Source organism: Ixodes scapularis, unplaced genomic scaffold (genome assembly GCF_016920785.2).
Source record: "Ixodes scapularis isolate PalLabHiFi unplaced genomic scaffold, ASM1692078v2 PGA_scaffold4__175_contigs__length_147842914, whole genome shotgun sequence".
NCBI classification, from domain to species: Eukaryota; Metazoa; Arthropoda; class Arachnida; order Ixodida; family Ixodidae; genus Ixodes; species Ixodes scapularis.
The window spans coordinates 107428499-107447783 of record NW_024609879.1 but is presented as its reverse complement, the minus strand read 5'-3'; the positions used below and the strand labels follow the sequence as shown (position 1 = coordinate 107447783).

The following is a 19285-nucleotide window of genomic DNA, read 5'->3' as shown; positions in this document are numbered from 1 at the left end:
TATGCAGATTGCGAGGGTTCCAGGGCTCCCTGACAGATGGCGTCAGCGTGCGAGTGTGTTCTTTCGCCGTGAGTGATGGCGAGGGGTTGCAACACGGTCGATCACACCCAAATGCAAATAGGCGAATCCGCCTTTAATTCGCTCGGGTGGGGTGGATGTATTTTGAAAAGTTGTGGCCAGTGCGCTGCGTGCTTGGACATACATCCATTCATCGGGTTCCCTGACTCTCAAACAAACTTTTTCTTCTTTTTTTGTTTTTGTTTTAGGAATCCGATTTGGCATTAACCTGCTTCATGCCGACGTTCGAGAGACTCGAGGTGGCGCTACCGTCGGTTCTCATCGTTTCTGATGAGATGCGCATCCTGGGCGGTCGACTCTCCGTGCAGAGCACCAACATATTCGGCTACATCATGACGTTCGACTGGCAGGTGAAGCGACGGAACAAAAACGCCCAACATACGCATTCATAAGAAGTACCGCGTTGTAGTGTTCATGGACATTTTCCTCTTTAAAGGGACAATGAAGGCAATTTCGGACATCTTTTTGGCGATTGAACTGGGTTCCAGGCACGTCTCAGGCCACGTTGCCCAAATTTCAGCCAAAACCGGCGCTTGTGTGCCGCGCAAATCAATTAAACAGTCGCGGTAATAATCGTACCGGGATCGACTGGAGCGACGCCCCGAGAGTTGCGGGAGAAGCCAGGAGAAGCGGAGCTCACGTGACTGATGCGGGGGCAAGGAGCGCGACGTCACAAGAGACGCCTCAGCGATTGGTCGAAACAAGAGACGCACCCTCGGTCACGTTTTGGTTCTCGGTTTTTAGGAATACTATTGTAATTTCCGCTTGAATAACCATGAAAAGTATAAATCGGACCGGAAAGGATTACTAACCCGTAAATAAAGCAGCACAATTGTTTTTTTCTTTGCTACGCTGGACGCGAAACGGCCAACGAGCAACTATGGGTACTTCGGCATGCGGGTCGCTCGTTACCGGCTGGGCGGTCTCCCTCAGGTGACGGCCGAGGTCGCCACACACGTACTCCCGTTCCGTTTGTGTTGGGTTACTGAGCGGAAGCTCGAACTCGCTCGCGAAAGCGGCATTGCCGTCCATGTTGACAGCGTCAACGAAACTACCGCGCCACCGCGCTGCTATAACCCACCGCGGTAACCAGAATCTCGATCTCCTAAATACTACCAATACCGACTATTCACACTTGACGTCACTCCCTACGTCACCTCCGTTTTTGGAGGCCCAGAAACGAGAACGGAGATTCTTCAGTTTCGGTTTCTTTACTTCTTCCGTAGGCACAGAAATACGCATCACAAATGGCTACAAAAAATTGGACAGCTTGATATGTTCACAGGAAGCATAAAAACACCATTTTAAAAAATTAAATAAAATCGTCTTCATTGTCCCTTTAAGAGACGTAAATTACTAATTATTTATTTTAAGCGAGTAATTGTCCTTCATTCCATACACTCACTGAGAGCTTATTAAGAAATCTGATGCGTGGCTACCGCCTTGCGACTGGTCCTTGGGCGTTCATGACTGGTTCCGCACTCTGATTGGCTGCGGGGTAATAATGAGATGCCCGGCCTTTCTTGAGCGGTCACCATGGCCATCTGAACGATGAACATTAAAGGGGCCCTGCAAGGACTTTTTTACTGGTTTTTAATTTGCTCCGAACCTGAGCGCACTGAACGTAGTAAGTTAATGAAACTTTTCTTTTCTCGAATTTCGCTTTACTTTAAAAGTTATAGGAAAATTAAAATTACAAAACAAGCAAAAAATAACCTCCTTCATGACGTCCTTGGTTGCTTGAGCGGCCGCGAACTAGAGGAGGGGTAGTGAGCTCAGCGAGCGCTCACGGCTACTGCACTCCGTGTCGACGGCTCGAGAGGGCGCCACTAAAGCATGTTCTGGATAGGCTGTATGAAGCGGGAAGCCAGGGCGGCTCGCATTGCATTTTCTGCGCGATTGAACACTAATTCGGCATACCACTTCATTGGCCACAAACGACAGCAAACACGGGGTAAAGATCAGTTCAGAACGGGAGCCACTTCGCACTGCCATACCACCAAAGGGCCAAACCGCAAGCCAAAGCTGCTCGCCGAAGGCCATCGGAACGCTCGGAACCGGTCAGATCCTCGACTGCAGCGCTGCCGAGTACATCCGGGTCCTTTCTATGCTCGCCGCTCGTCGGCGTCTGATCCCACTACCCCTTTCTAGTATGCGCCGCCTTTTCCACCGCTTGGTGGCGGGTATGTCGACGGGTCATTTCTTGTTTCCGTACTTTACAAACTGCATTTGTTTCTTTTCTGGTCTGAAATACTGAACAAGAACTGCTTTTATAAATAATTGAAACGGCTCGTACCACTTATATTTTGTATTTCGACTGAAAAGAAGCTTTTAGCGGCTCTGACCAGTAGAAAGGCCGGGACCACTGATCTCTGTTGTAGTAGGCTGGAACGCGGATCGAGAGCCCGTCGGTGTCGGCACTGGCAGCCATTGCTTGACTCCATGCAATACACGCAAGTCTATGGGAGAAACGCGCATAATTAAGAATACTGGAGCATGTACGCTGTGCTCGGAGGCGAGTATTTTATGGTGTGCTGCGATCCTTATGTCGGGTGTTTGGAGATCAAATCGGTATTTGTCAAACGTTCGAACGCCGATTAAAAAAATCAAACGTACCGGAGCACCTACAGCTGAGCTGGCAAGCTTGCTCTCGTAGTGGAGTAAACAAAGGAACTTGCCGTCAATGAGACAGTCCTCGGGGAAGCCCAAACGATGATGAATAACAAAGAAGTTCCGTCTCGACAGCGGCTTTCCGGGAGAGAGCGAATTCCGCGTAGCAAAGCCTTCGAGCTTGTCGTCTGCTAAACCCAACTCAACGAAAACGCCACCGACTCCGCGCTAACTCTCGTCTCATTGAGCTGCACTATAGCGGAGTCACTCTGGACCACAAAATATTTATTTATAAGAACTGCGAGGGCTGTTAGTTTTAATGTTTGTACGCAAGCTATTTGACGGGCTTATCGAAAAGCATCCAAAATGTTTCAGTGCCGACAACAGGTTAGAAACAGAGGAAACGGCACTTTTTCTCGTTCTTCCCATAGAGTCCCATGCATTGGCTGGTGTCAATCAATGGCCGCCGGTGGCGACACTCGGCCCCAGCTGCCGAGGCCGCGGTCCGCGATCCAGCCAACTATACAATAGAGATCAGTGGCCAGGACCTAAAGCGTCACATGTCGCGCGCATTCGGCGCCGCGGGTCGCCCCCGTAGGTGGAGGAGGTTTTTGCGTTGTCCGGTTAAAATATGACGCACTGATATTTAGTTAAGGCACGACCACATTGGCGTCGCGGAGGCCTGCGGCGCGGCGGTCGGCGCTGCCGTTTGCCGACCCAAACCAGTTTTCGGCTTCACGGCGCGACGTACGGCGCCGCAGAGTCAACCGCTCCGTGCGGGGTTCAAAGCCGGGCGCCGCACGCCGCAGAAGAGAGGAGCCAATGGGAAGTGGCGTAGATAGTGACGTCGCGATGCCATGGCAACGCTCAAGCCGGTCCTCGGCTCGTCTTTCACGTTCCGAAGGACGTGTTTCGCGTCGTCTGCTCTTCCTATTTTCCCCCGATGCCTTCCCCAACGGAGCGGTTCCTTGAAACTGTGCGACTGTTTCCCTTTTTATATGACAAGACGCAGCCAGACTACCTAGATAAGGACGCTAAGAACAACCGCTGGGAAATGATAGGAGAGGAATTCGGAATTACAAGTGAGTTTCTCCGTGGCACTTGTTGCATGTCGTCTGTGTTGTGACAGATGTCGTGTTGATTTTGTGACACTTTTGAAAGTAGCCTTCATCTCTGGCGCGCCGCCGGGGCAGCAAAGCCCCGGCGGCGCGCCAGACCTGTCCTGTCCCGCGGTGTTTCGGTAGAACCAACCCGGCCGGACCCAAAACCTGCGCCTCCTTCCCTTCAGAGCGCGGCGACGTCGCAAGATCAACGAACAGGCTAGGATAATCACATTCACGCTGATCACCAGGTCATTATGGATTCCTACCATGTGTGGCAGCGAGTGCGAAACGGAAGAATGTAACGAAGAGCAGACGACGAAAGAGCGGGAAATCCGACGGGAGGCGCGATCGCGGGAACCAGTGCTGTCACGTGACGCCTGCAAAACGGAGGCCAATGTGGACTCCTCGCGTTGAGACGCCGGACGGCGGTGCCGCCCGGCGGCGCCGCCCGGCGGCGCCGTTCACGCTAGTGTGGTCGGGCCTTTACTCTCTTCGTGCCTGCTGGCTTGCCCGAACCCCAAGAAACGTGGAAACCGCAAAAAAGGTAGACGCTTAATTATGATTGCAGGGCCCCTTTAAGGCCGCGTGAGTAGTAGAAAACATGAACAAGTTTGCACAGCTGTCACTCAAACCCCAGGAGGGCGGGGCCAAACCCGATCCGACCAATCACAGCGCAGGAGGGCGGGGCCAAACCCAATCCAACCAATCACAGCGCAGTAGGGCGGGGCCCTTTCCCTCTCTCCCATCCCAGTGACCAATGCCAGGAGTGGGCATCGATGGCCCCGCCCACAGGGCATTAGCCAGTGACCAATCGGAGCTCAGCGAGGTCCCGCCCTCGAGTGACGTGCTCTGTCGAACGAAGCGCCCTCTGTCGAACGAAGCTCGGACCCTGTGACATCACGTGGTTGTTATCAGGTGATGACCGCAGCTGTCAACACTTGGTCTGTGGTTTGAGGTCCGAGGTGGTTGTTATCAGATGATGACCGCAGCTGTGAACACCTGGTCAACCACAAGCTTGCGGTTTGAGGTTTGCGGTCTGAGGTCATGGTAAGTGGCACGCGCCTGACACGCGACGGTCACGTGACTTCACACCTACACCGAGCACGTGACTCGAGGGCGGGACCTCGCTGAGCTCCAATTGGTCACTGGCTAATGATGGTCACAGGCAGTGGCCATCGATGCCCACTGCCTGGCATTGGTTACTGGGATGGGAGAGAGTGAAAGGGCCCCGCCCTACTGCGCTGTGAATGGTTGGATTGAGTTTGGCCCCGCCCTCCTGTGATGTGATTGGTCGGATCGGGTTTGGCCCCTCCCCCTTGGGAGTTTGTTTAACTGTTGGCCAAACTGGTACATGTTTCCTACAACTCGCGTGCTCCCAAATGGGCAGAGGGGACTTTGCCCTAAACGTCGACCCGGTGCCTGTCCACGTTCCCATTGCGCGCATCCAAAGCCCAGAGGCAGGTAACGAGCAAGTGCTGCTGGCAAAGCATCTCCTGGGGTCCTCACTTGTCACAGACTATACAGCGGAAACTGAGGGAGAGGAGGACACGAGAGCGTGCGTTGACGTCCTAGCTGCAAGCTCTGATTGGAAGGAATAGTGGGTAGACACCAAGGCTAGACGTCTGCGCCTTTAACCCCAGTCACCTTCCGACAAAAGCGAACAAGAGTGTCGTCTGCTCCTCACGCAGGGTGTGGTGTTGGGACGTCGAACACCGGCGTTGATCTGTACACCTGCGAATACAGTGATTCTCGCATAATGTAGAAAATCGTGGAAACCTTTTATTTTTAAAGTCAATTTCTAAGCTACTTGTTTTGTGCTATATCTATGTTCGTGATTCTATGGACCTTTCCACCGGCAGTGTTAACCGAAGCGATTTACAGCGCGCGTCTCTGGTTTTGAGAGTGTACGTCAGTGTTGCCCGACTGCGCTGAGCTGTGGAGTTTCTCGTCAGTGGGCCGTGGCTGCCTGCGTGGGCGCGATTCCGGACGCTGGTAGCGGCTGAATTGCCGCGTTTTCTTTTTTTGTTTTGTGTTCTGTGGCGAACATAATTTATAGAGGTCTTTAAGCAAGCAGTGCTCTATTTCTGTGAAAAACAAAGAAATGAAAGCTGTTTTGGTGAGTTAGTGCCAGTCTTGTACACGTTACTAAAAAAAGTAATCGATTACAATTACTATTACTCTTGGCTAAAAAGTATTCGATTAGATTATTTGATTACTCGACGGCAAAAGTAATTGGACATTACTTAAAGAAGTAATCGTTACTTTTCTGATCACTTTATTGTGTGAAGACACATCTTTAGCGCTCATAACAATGAACTACTTCCAACCTATATTTCACATTTGCACAAGTATTGAAGAAGAAAAACTAGCTCCCTCTTCGTGGTCGTTGCACCTTCACAATGCGGACACAAGCATAGAATTCGTTTGAAGACGTTTAATGATTTGGGCGTTCGCCAGTGTGTGTGTGTGGGGGGGGGGGGGGGGGGGGGGGAGCGGAGGGGGTTCTAGAACTTGTTAAGCTTGAGCAAGGGTTGTCGCTCAAAGTTTGCGTCGCTCATTTTATTATTCACATGTGGATGAGCTCGCATGTTACACAAAAGAGCAGCGGCTCCAGGATTTGAAACGGATCATGTGTAGTATCCATTAGCGGAAGAGATTGCCCCGACCACTTCTCAACTCGAAACATTGCTTGTCACAAAGACCACGTAGGGGAAATGGGGAAATATTTCAACTGCCTTTGTTATATTTTGCATCCGCTTTAGGCATTCTTCGGTTCTGGTTCTCCTACGGGTTGCGAGTAGGTATCCTAAGCAGGATTTTTAAATTTTTTTTTATTTCTGTGTGTGTGCGTGAGGGGGCTAGTTTGAACGAAGGACTCACAAAGCTACATTCTGCTTCAAACTTCGCCCTGAATGGCCTTTGTCACGCACTGTGGCTTCCCTGGGGCTTCCCACTCCCAGTCCCAGCTCGAAAAAAAAAAAACACAAAAAAACTGACATTCCACAGAAACTGTACATAGAAAGAGGTTGACCTCGTTTCCTACAGGTCCGCTGAAATCTTTCTTTTTTCCGTTCGAAAAAAAAAAAAGCAAATTTTATTTTTGTCATTTTATAAAAAAAGGCGTGTGCCGGAAGGGGGGTGGGTCCCGTGGACAAATTGTAACGGTTACAAGTAATTTTATTACTTCAAAAAGTAATCAGATTACTCTTCTGATTACTGCCTAATAAAAGTAATCAACTGATTACAAAATTACTACAAAAAGTAATCGATTACAAGCAATTTGATTACTTGTAATGCGTACGGTACAAGTCTGGACTCAGTGCGCGACAGAACAAATGCAACTGGAATGTTTGTTTCACTTTATGTTCATCGTTTTACGGCACCGTACACTCAGCCGTGTCAATCTGTATAGGTTAAAATATTTGACCACACAGGATATCCGAACAGCATAGATATTCCCCGCCCAAAACATGAAATTTAATGAGTCTGATCAATCGAACAACACATATTGTACGTACCCCACGGTGCCGCGTTATCCGAACAGGATTTGAGAAAGGTCTCAAATAACACAGCATATCCAATGTACAGTGTCGAGGATGGTCACTTCACGACAATCGGACGGAATCCGGCGTGTTTTGGGGAACATGTGGAAGAGAGCAGCTTTTTTTCACAGCTTCAAAGCAAATGAATGAACGCGTCTATTTTGTCCCCACACCCCGGACCCGACCCTGTCAGCTATTTTTCGCGAAGACCCGGAACACAGCTGGGAAGGCTTTTTGGAGATTATCTCAACGGAAATTATCCTCCAAGAACGTCGAACTGCCTGCGTCGTAGGCTGCTTGACGTTCGCTCTCTTCGTTCGTTTCCTGCGAAGGCCGAGCAGGCTACGAGCCCTGGTATTCCCTGGTTCTCACAGTGGAAGACAACATACAAAGGGTAAGCATCCTAAAGAGGCGAATAAAGTAAAAACTTCCAAGAAAAGCCGACGAACTCCGAATGCAAAATGCAGGTGGGGAGTCGCGCTGACCGGGTTTCCGCAGCTCAGGCGGGTGCCAGAAATTTCTGGCTGATAGGGGTCACTCGATTCGCAAAATAGCGGCGGCTACAGCGCTCTTTTTGCAGAGGTCTATACACCCCGATGCTATTTAGCTATAATGCTGAAAGGGAGACTGTGGACATGTCACGCTGCCCAGGGGAAGCCTATTCTTCCGCAGCCCCTGTTTCTTTAACGTCGCCGGATGGAAACTGACATGATTTGATCTGGTGCCTCGTCGCAGGTTTGGATGGCATTCCTGATGGCACTGTTCCTGTTGTCCGGTTTGTCTACCGTCGTGAACATCATCAGACCGACCCCCGCTGGCCGAACCAAGTTGTCCCTGCTGAGTCTTTGGAATGAACAGTTCTGGAAGTACCTTGAGAACATGTTCACGGAAGGTACACTGCACGTTCTCTACTTTACCGGGCCATCAGCAAACTTTACTTTTGTCGTTTCACACCAAATACGCCGCAACGTACAACGAAACGCTGTAGAGGGATTAATAACGGTTCAACCATATTGCTAATTTAGCTATTTTGTAGCTAGATATTTAACAACTTTTGGAGATAAATAGTTACAAAACATTTCTCCTAACCACAAACAGCTAAATTAGATCCTTTTTTTTTTCAAAATATGGTTTCAAATTTGTTTATTTTCGCGTAATCTAGCTCTTATTTAATTTCTTGCGGTAGCTAGCAAGGCAAGTATACCGCAAGTAAAGCATGTTCAGCATGAAACACTGAGAGTGTTTGCCGCGAAAGGCGCTGTAGTAACCAGCGATAGATGGCGCCACGTCTTTTTTTTTTTTTTTCTTTATTTGTTTTGCGGAGTTGTTTCCGCAGAGGGGGCAGAGATAAAGGCACAATGCCTAACATAGCCTCTGCCCCCCCCCCCCCCCCCCCATCGTACAGTTCAACAGGGAGCAACAAAAGTTACAATCAAACAAAAAAATAAATAAATAAAAAATAACCGCTGTAACGAGATAAAACAACGCTTTGCACAGATAACATAATTGATGATATCATTAATAAACACGAAATGAAGCGTTCACAAAGACAGGTCAAACAATTCTTTGAAGATAAAAACAAAAACATCTGCACACTCTGTAGATGGGCAAATAACACAATATTCAAAAGGTCAAACAGATACTGCAATGCAGATTTGAACTACAGAAAAAAAAGTCCACAACGTTACACCCAGAAAAAAAAAAGAAAAAGAAATATACCAAAGAAAATGCTACGTCACTTGCCACTAGAATTTTTCTGCAAAAATGCTTGAAACTACCAAACGGCTGGTCAAAGTTTATGGTGATATCCGTTCTATTAAGCATTTTAGTGATCTGAAAATGTGAGGCTTGTCGACCATAGTTTGTTCTCACGTATGGTGTTTTTCGAATTGGGTTTCGTAATAAGTATGGATTAGAACTGGTAATGGGCGTCGAGTGGAGTTTATTTCTATGTATCAATTGCAACAGTTTGAAATAATAAATTTGATTTGCCTTAAGAATATTATACTTGATAAAGAGTGGCTGCGTTCTTAAAATCCTTATGTCGTCTTTATAATTTTCAAATATCCGTAGTATCTTTTTTTGTAAAATGAATAGTTTATTGTAGTTTGTAGCTGTTGTTGTACCCAACACCATGATGCCGTAACTGATCCTAGAATAAAATAAGGAGTAATATAACGTTAGTTTAAGCCAGGCAGGAATTAGATTTTGAATTTTATAAATCATGCCTGTAACTCGGGACAAGTCGGCTTTTAGTTTGCTGACGTGCGTATTCCAAGAAAGGTCCTCAGTGAACCAAACACCTAGAAATTTTTGTTCGACCACCTGCTCAAGTACCGTGCCTTCAAATTTGATGTTTATAATGCTGTCATCTCGGTCGCCGGTTGGCTTAAAAATCAGATACTTAGTTTTATTGGTATTGAGGCTTAAGCTATTTATTTGTAACCATTTCGATAGTTTTGTAAGATATTCATTGGCTAATTTTTCTACACTCTTTTTTGTTAAACCTGGAAAAAACACATTTGTGTCATCTGCATACATTGTCATCTCGGGGCCACCTGGTATATCCGTTATATCATTTATATACACTAGAAATAGCGTCAGCCCCAAAATAGAGCCCTGAGGAACCCCATAACATATTTTCATTTTACTAGATATCATATCATTTACGCACACGTATTGGTACCGATTTGTGAGATATGTTTTAACTAATTTTAACGCCACTCCACGTACTCCGCACATTTCAAGTTATTTAAGTAAGATATCGTGTTGTACGGTGTCAAAAGCTTTCTTTAGGTCTAAAAATAAACCTAGAGTGACAAGTTTTCTCTCAATCTTCTCAACTATTTTATCTTTTATTTCAATCAGGGCTGATTCGGCAGACTTGCTTTTCTGGAATCCATGCTGGAACTTAGAAATAATTTGAAATTTTTGAAAAAAAATATTTAGCCTCTCATTGATAACTCGTTCAAATATCTTTGAAAATACAGAGAAAACAGATATCGGCCTGTAATTATTAACTTCAGTTTCTCCTCCGCCCTTATACACTGGAATTACTTTTGCAACTTTTAGCTCATCAGGGAACTCACCAGTCTCTAGCATCTTATTTATTAGATTCGATAATACTCGACTTATTATGCAAGCGGTGCATTTAATTGGTAAGGCTTTAATTCCATCCTCACCTGCAGCCACATTGTTATCTAAATTATTCATTATTTTGTAAATTTCTTCATAAGTCGTTGGAGCAAGCATAATCGAATTTTGCTGATTTTTTTATCTTGCACAGTCATCATTAGTTGTATTTTTAGCCACGCACGCGCCAATATTGATAAAATGAGAATTCATTGCGTCTGCGAGCTCTTTCCCTGCCACACTTACATTATCGATTATCAATTCCGTGACACTATAGCGTTTTTGCTTTTTGTTTGTTAGATCGTTTACTGTATTTCAAACTTTTCGATGGTCATTGTGAATATGCTGAAATTTATTTTGATAATACTCACATTTTTTTTGCTTTAGGTCAGAGTTCAACTTGTTTCTAAATTTTTTAAACTCAAACAGTAAACTTAGATCCCGAGGATGTATGAAGGCATGGTATACTTGCGGTCTTTTATTTTTATTCTTTTATATAAATCATTTGTTATCCACGGTTTTCTAATCTTTTTAGGCTTTGTTTTACTTTCACATAGAGGAAATGCTATATAATAACAGCGTTCGAATTTAGACAGGAAGTAATTATAGGATTTTGTCGGATCATGTTCATTATAAACGTCTTCCCAGTTTTTTTTTATCTATTAGGTAACCAAAATTTCTTAGCGTGTTTTCGTTTATTTTGCGGTGATAACGTTTTTCTTTATTTAGGTTACTTTTCGCGGTTGAGAGAGTTGCAATGCAAAAGATAGGTAAATGGTCGCTTATGTCGTGCAAGATAACGCCAGCTGAGATCTGGTTACATTCTATGTTTGTTAGACAAGCGTCAAGTGATGTCGCAGTGGCTGAGGTAACCCTAGTAGGCAACGTTATGGCGTCGTTACAGGCGTATTGTTGAATAAGATCTCTGAATTCTCTTGCATATCCGTCATCCAAAGCAGAGTCTATATTCATATCACCAAGAATCATAAATGGTAGGTTAGGCCCCAGAGCACAAAATAAGTTTTCAATGAATGACATAAATGCAAGCACGTTGCCGTTTGGCGGCCTATACACAGCTGCGACTACAGTATGTGGGAACTTAACAATCAAACATTCTACATCATCATTTATTTTTGTTAAATCTTCTATAATCTGATATTGTAGGTTATCTTTTACATAAATGGATATACCGCCCCCCTTTTCTTAACTCTGCACATATTTTCACATCTATAACCACGCAGAAGTGGTGGCAAATTCTCGTTTTTTAACCAAGTTTCTGTGAGTGCGATTGCATCGAATTCTATATTTAAAGAGTGTAAGAGGATTTCAAGATTGTCTACCTTATTTTTTACACTTCTTGTATTTAAATGTATTGCGGAAAACTGCCTATCGTTTCTTTTGTATTTTTTGTTAAATGACAGGCAGTCGTAATAATTACAGTCGGTGAGAGCTTCTTCGGTCAGCGGTGCCGCGGTTTGAGCACGAGCGCGGAGCGCGCAACATAAAAGATCATTCGTTCGAATTTCCATGCTGGCTGGTGCGTATTGCTTCCTACAAAACACTGCAGGATAACCAAATTCGAGGGGTCATATATGAAGTAGACGAGGGTGAGGACAACACCTCTCTCCGGGACAGGCTCCAATGTGACACCCACGACATCGTCACGGCCCGACTTCTGGGAAGGAAAGGACGCACTGCGATGATAACGTTCGAGGGTAATCGATTGCCAAGGTTCGTTAGATACGCGCTTTGCATCACCCCAGTGTACCCATATAGAGCCAAGGCGGTGACATGCACAAACAGCCACGGCGCGGGTCACAAGCAAGACATGTGCCACAAAGAGACGGTCTGCTCTCTGTGCGGCAAACACCACGAGGAAGCGCAATATGACCAAGGTAACACCAACCCGTGCCCAAATTCGACCCCGTACTGCCAGATCTGTAAAAAAAAAAAAAAAAAATGGACACTTGGCGACAAGCAATGTCTGCCCGAAGGAGACAGAGATCGGGAAGCTACTGAGGGAAAGGGCAAGGAAGCACGCGAAACGCAATCAAGAGTCCAGGAGGAAGAAGGGGGCACCACCACCACCGCCGCCGCCGCCACCTCCATTTAATCCGATCCAACACCCACCGATGCACGAAAGGACTTACGCTGATTTAGTCCGAGGTACCCCCACTTTTGAGAGAGACAGCTACGAAGTCCGGTTTACAAGGCTGGAAAAACAACTCTCAGCGCTAAGCCAACAGCTCACTGTTATCGCTTTCAAACTGTGTCGATAAAAATATGGATTAGCATTGTTCAATGGAACTGCAGAGGACTGGGGCTACGGGCCGCAGGACTCAACGCAAGACACTTGAACAGACCATCAAAACGTCCAGATGCAATTCTATTACAAGAAGTAAGGACAACCTCCATCAACCTAACAAGTTACACTTCATACTCCAGCCCGTCGATCCCATCAGGCCGCAAGCCCAACCAAGACGTGCCCAAGGGGCAAGCCATGGTGTATTTGCGATCGGACTGGCCACAACATCAAATTGACTTGATGCGATGGTGCACAGACAGACAAGAAGTCGTCGCAGTCCGTGCAACGCATCAAGGAACACCCGTAATCATCGCATCTGTATACTACAGGCCAGGGGTTAGCAGCAAATCGCCAAGAGACAACGGGTGGATAGAACAACTACACATCCTTTACCCAAAAGAACGAAAGATTATAGGAGGAGACTTCAACTTGCCACATACCAGCTTGGGCTACAAAGTAGACACCATAAACGGCCAGAAACTCCTGGAGGACATGACACGGTTCAAGTACACACTACTAAACACGCCGGGCTCAACAACGAGACTCGGCTTGACGAGCAGACAACAGCATACCAGTCCAGATCTTACATGGATATACGGAAAGACTGAAAACCTCTCCTGGAATGTAAACATCGACACGTGGGGGAGTGACCAACTCCCAATAAAGATCCAGGTGAACTCCAAGAAGTCCGAAAAGAACCGGCATTTTGCTCATACAGTCAATTGGGACCTTCATAGAAGACACCTGGAAAACAACCAAGAGGAATACTTTGCGATAGCAATGCTCGATGCATTGAAAGCGGCTACAACCAGATCCAACATACCTGCCGATGCACCTACCCCGGATATTCACCTTTTAAATCTCTGGGCTAGGAGACTCTGAGCGCTGCAGCGATATAGGAGGGGCCCAAAGACACCAGCGGCACTCAGAGAGGTCACCAGACACACCATCGCGGCACGCAAACACGCGATATATTTGGACAGGAAACGATGGCTGGATTACAGTGCGTCCTTGTCGGAGAAAACTTCAGTAAAGAAACTGTGGGCAGCCAGCAGATCCATGCTGGGACAAAAGAGGGAACAGAAGGCCCCTCTAACCCTGGCGCTAAAAACTGACACTTCGGTAGAAGACCTCGCAGATGCGGCCGGAGACCAATTCTTCCCGCAGCCCATTGCTACGACAACAAACTCAATACCGAACCCGTATACTCCAGTGCTGGCTAACTCAGCGGATCCAATGGACCAACCCTTTACCCTGGGTGAATTGGAAACGGCACTCCACAACGGGAAGGCATACAGCGCTCCGGGCCCGGACAAAATTACCATTCCCATGCTGCGGAACCTCCCACAAGACGCTAAACACCAGCTTATCGAAGGAATTAACGCGGTATGGGAACAAGGACAGTTGCCATCAGTATGGAAGCATTCGACCGTCGTCCCAATCCCCAAACCTGGCAAGGACAAGGACACGCTTATAAACTTCAGACCGATATCACTCACTTCATGCGTATGCATGCTCATGGAGCAAATGGTTCTAGATCGACTTAACTGGACACTTGAGAGATCCGGCGCTTTTCATTCAGCCCAGACTGGATTCCGACCCTGTTTAAGCACACAGGAAAGCCTCCTCTTGATGTCACACGACATCACCAAGAAAAGTGCGCCAAGGGGCAATACCATCCGCTCAATCGTCGCCATTGATGTTAGAAAGGCTTTCGACTCCGTCCCCCACTGGGCTGTCATTCAGGAGGCGGAACGCTTAGGGATACAGGGCAGGACGCTTAACTTTATTAAAGCTTTTCTTAAGGATCGGACATATTTGATAAGAATAGGGGACCACATGAGCAACCCACGACCCAACAGGGTCGGCGTACCACAAGGCTCTGTACTCTCGCCTTTACTGTTTAACATGGCAATGACCGATATCCCACACCGCCTATCGAGGATCCCAAGCCTCAAGTTCACCATATATGCGGACGATATCTCCCTATGGACAGTGACAGGCGATACCCGAACCCAACAACAGACTCTTCAAGCCGGATTGGACGAAGTGCAAACCCATCTCAATAGGGTCGGCCTCACTGCATCCCCGGAGAAAACGACCTATGTGGTCGTCGCATCCCGTAAACAAAGAAAAGCTGGCATCGCCAGTCAGATGTACTTAACGCTAGCAGGCAACAGAATCCAACCATCTACCTCGATCAGAATACTCGGAATGTACATCGATGAAGACGGCTCGTGCAGAACCTGGATGACCAAGGTCAGCCAGCAATGTAAGGCAATCATCCATGTCATCAGAAGGATATGCAGCTCCAGAGGTGGAGCGAACGAAGGAATTGCACGTCATATGGTGAAGGCACTTATCGTATCAAAAGTCTGCTACTGCGCTTCGTATTACAACGTCTCAAAAAGCCAGTGGAAAAAACTGGAAACCATCAACAGACAAGCTGCACGGGTCATTACCGGCTTACCTCGATTCACACCAATAGGAACACTAATGGAACATGCCCAGCTCAACAACTTACAAGAAACTAATGGTACGATCTGCCGCCCACCGTGAACGACTGCAACATTCACGACCCGGCAGAACCATTCTCAGTCTGATTCAAGCACTTAAACTCTCGCTTCCCGACTTCCCAGAAAACGACCCTCCTTGGTTAGACTACATCGACCTCGTAGAAGGCAAGCCCATCCCGAAGAACGCGAGCTTGAGACATCCAGATCGTCAGAAATCGCACGCCAGTAGCCATAACAAATAAATACAGACCTGGGAAAGCTCGACGGAGAAGCTAGCCGCCCACACAGACGCGGCTTTCGCGACACACCCAGACCAACATGCTACGGTCGCAGTGGCAATACCAGGAAAAGGAATTATATCTTCCAAACAATTACCAAACAGCACCTCCGTCAAGGGTGGCGAACTCGGAGCGATTCAATATGCGATTGAAACAGGCCTCAACGACACAACCACTAGACCAAAAGAGCACCACGTTTTTACGGACTCGGTAGCCTCGCTCACCGAGTGCAGAAATAGGAACAACCCCTGCAAGAGAGCAAAATCCATAAAAAAGATGGCCCTCCAACTTTCTCTGCAAGGTACAAAACTGTCCTGGGCGCCCGCCCACGCAGGCATAGCTGGCAATGAGCAGGCCCACTCTGCAGCTCGCGCGATAATAGCTACACTCCGCGAGGCGCAGAAGCCGCCCTGCCACCTCCATGATCACGGCTACGCATCTTCCTCACCCGAAGATGACGAAGACGAAGACGACTATGAGCCCGACGAAGCTAAACAGCAGATCAAACTTTCGTCCCGTACTGCGCTGAAGGAACACCTTCCACTCATCTCCGACCCACTGCCGCGAGGCTTTGAGCGGAGAACGAGAGTGCTCTTAACTCGCATCACTGCCTGCACGCCGAACAGAAGAGCAGCGTGGGAAAAGGCGCGCACACCACCGACATGCTGCTACTGCAAGGATCCCCAACATGCGGTCGACCTAGTTCACCTGTTATGGGGCTGCAAAGGCCTTGAGGCAACAAGGAAGAAGCACTTAGAGGACGGGGTGACATCCATGGAGGACTGGGTCTTTAACCCAGGCCCTCCAAATAAGCAATATCAAACTCTACGCACGCTTCTGGATTATATCCACGAAGCTGGCATAGAAGTACATATATAATTCCCTTCCCCCATACCGCGAGTCCAGGCCGCGATGCGATTGACTCATTCCTCTCCCCCTCCCCCTTAAAGTGGTTCAAATAAACGTTTTATACTACTACTACTTCCTACATGGTGGCAGCGATTTAAATCAAATTAGTTCGTAGTTGTTCAAGGAAACGAAACAACGCTGGACAGTAGGTCTTGAGAAGGTGGCGATTGCGAAGAACGCCAAAGTGAGCGAACAGCGACCACCATGACAAGCCTGCTGCCGCCGCCGAAACCGCTAGACATCGCAAGCGAACCCTGGAACGCATGGAAGAAGTGGCTAATAGAATTCGAGCTGTTTGCGGTAGCAACGCACCTAATGGACCAACCTGACAAAGTGCAAGCAGCAACACTTCTCGTCTGCATCGGAGAAGAAGGTAGGCGAATTTACACTTCCTTCACATTCAATAACGAGGAAGACAGAAAGAAACTCGAAGTCCTGACGAATAAGTTCGCGGCGCACATAAAGCCAGCGATCAACCTCACGTACCACGAATTCAACTTTGGGAAAAGAGACCAAAAAGAAGCTGAAAAATTTGATGAGCGGTTGACGGAACTGAGGGTGCTTGTGCGCAACTGCGAGTACGGCGACGTCGAAGAACGTATGGTAAGAAGACGAATAATACTCGAAACTAAAGACCGACAGTTGCAGCAGAAACTGATTAACGACAATCCTACCTTTGACAAGGTCCCGGAGATATGCCGAACAAGGGAACGAACTGAAGAACAGTTCAACGAAATCCACGGAAAGGACGAGCGACACGAGGACCCACTGGCAGTAAAGGGGATCGGACCAAGCCACGTGCCACTGTTGTGGCTTCGTTCATCGCGCGAGCACGTGCCCAGCTACTGGAAAACAGTGCCTTAGGTGTGGCGAGCTAGGCTACTTTTCAAAATGCTGCAAGAGCGGGACCCACACATCAGACAGCCGTCAGCGACGCCAGTCGAAAAAAGGACGAACATTTGATCCCAAAGTACGACAAGTAGAGCGCGAGGATACGGACGACAGCGATGAAGATTATCTGCTGTGCAATTTAACCGTAGATAAGATAGAGAAAGAAGACCAATGGAGCGAGACAGTCAAAATAGAAAAAGATAGGGTACGCTGCAAGCTCGACACCGGGGCTAATTGTTCAGTCATCCCAGAGAGACTGCTCCGTTTAATATCAAACAAAAAAGTCCGGAAGCGCGACACCACACTGTCATCGTTTTTTTGGCCACAAGAGAAAAGCATGTGGAAGAACAACACTGACAGTGTCGAATGGAGCCAGAACTGTCCAGGAGGAGTTCTTTGTGGTCAAGGAAGAGGTAACGGTGACGTTGGGAGGAGAACTGAGTGAAAAACTTGGAACGATCAAGCGTCTGGCTTCAGTGTCAAGAGAACGCGAAGACACAAATGCAGCAGGTACAAATCTTTGTGACCCTGCCGGACCATACGCAGACGTTTTCCGCAGACTGGGAAAGGTCAAGGGATTTGTGTACAACATGAAGGTGAAGTCAGGTTCACAAGGCGTCGTTCGCCCAGCCAGGAAGGTGCCTGTGGCACTGCAAGAACAGGTCAAGTGCGGACTTCAAAGAATGGAGAACCAGGGAGTTTTGACAAAAGTAAAAGCACCGACAGAATGGGCCAGCTAGTTTTATGGTAGTTGTCGGAAAGAAGAACAAAGTGCGCATCTGCATGGACCCGGTTGACTTGAATCGAGCCCTGAGGAGAGAACACTACCCGATGACGACAATGGATGACATTGCCGTTCGAATCGTGGGAGCAAAGGTGTTCTCTGCGCTAGATGCATCCTCAGGATTTTGGCAGATCGAACTTGATGAAGAGAGTTCAAAGTTGTGCACCATGGGTACTCCGTATGGAAGGTACAGGTTTAAGAGAATGCCCTTCGGAATAAGCACAGCACCTAAAGTTTTTCAGCGTGTCATGAACGAAGTATTAGATGGACTCACCGGAACAGCAGTCATGATGGACGACATATTGGTGTGGGGAAAACCCGCCAGGAACATGACGAGAATCTTCGACACTTGCTCCAACGCTGCCGGGAGGTGAATCTACGACTTAACCCAAAGAAGATCCAATTTGCCAGGACGGAAGTCCGCTACCTTGGACAAGTGCTGACTGGAGATGGAGTGACTGTTGACCAAGAGAGAATGAAAGCCATACTGGAGGTCAATGAACCAAAAGATCGCAAGGAACTTCGAACATTTCTCGAAATGATCACCTACTTGTCGAGCTTCATACCACGACTTTCCGAGCGTGCGGCACCACTACGAGAACTGCTGAAGAAAAGGATCGCATGGGTATGGACGGGAGATCAACAAAGAAGTTTGGAAGACCTGCGAGACGCTTTGACAAAGGCACCAGTGATAGTCTTAGTACACTGCAGAAAAGCCCATTACGCTGTCAGTCGACGCAAGCCATTACGCAGTAGAGGCCGTTATCACCCAAGACGGAAGAACAATTGCTTACTCATCGAGATGTTTGACAGCCGCACAAAGGAAATATGCGCAGATCGAGAAAGAGATGCTGGCCATTGTTCATGGTTGCAACAAGTTCCACCATTACATATTCGGTCAAACAAACGTAACAGTAGAATCCGATCACAGGCCGTCACAGGCTACTTTCATGACACCGTTGCATCAGTGCCCGATGAGACTGCAGCGGATGAAGATGGCTCTCCAAAGATACTCCGTTGGAAGTAAAATTCATACCTGGAAAAGACTTGCAGCTAGCGGACGCACTGTCACGCTTTCCCACGAAGGAAACAATGCAAGAAGAGAAATTTTAAGTAAACGCACTGGAGCACATATCT

At 47.5% G+C, this 19285-nt stretch overlaps 1 protein-coding gene across 1 annotated transcript in view; it reads left to right on the top strand.

The window, feature by feature from the left end:
* The first annotated feature begins 353 nt into the window (after window positions 1-353).
* Window positions 354-19285, top strand: part of LOC115333090 — a 30981-nt gene continuing 12049 nt past the window's right edge. The window contains exons 1-2 of the mRNA XM_029995639.3: window positions 354-428; window positions 8069-8225. Of these exons, the coding sequence (XP_029851499.2) occupies window positions 354-428; window positions 8069-8225 (232 nt within the window). The remainder of the gene's footprint in view (window positions 429-8068; window positions 8226-19285) is intronic.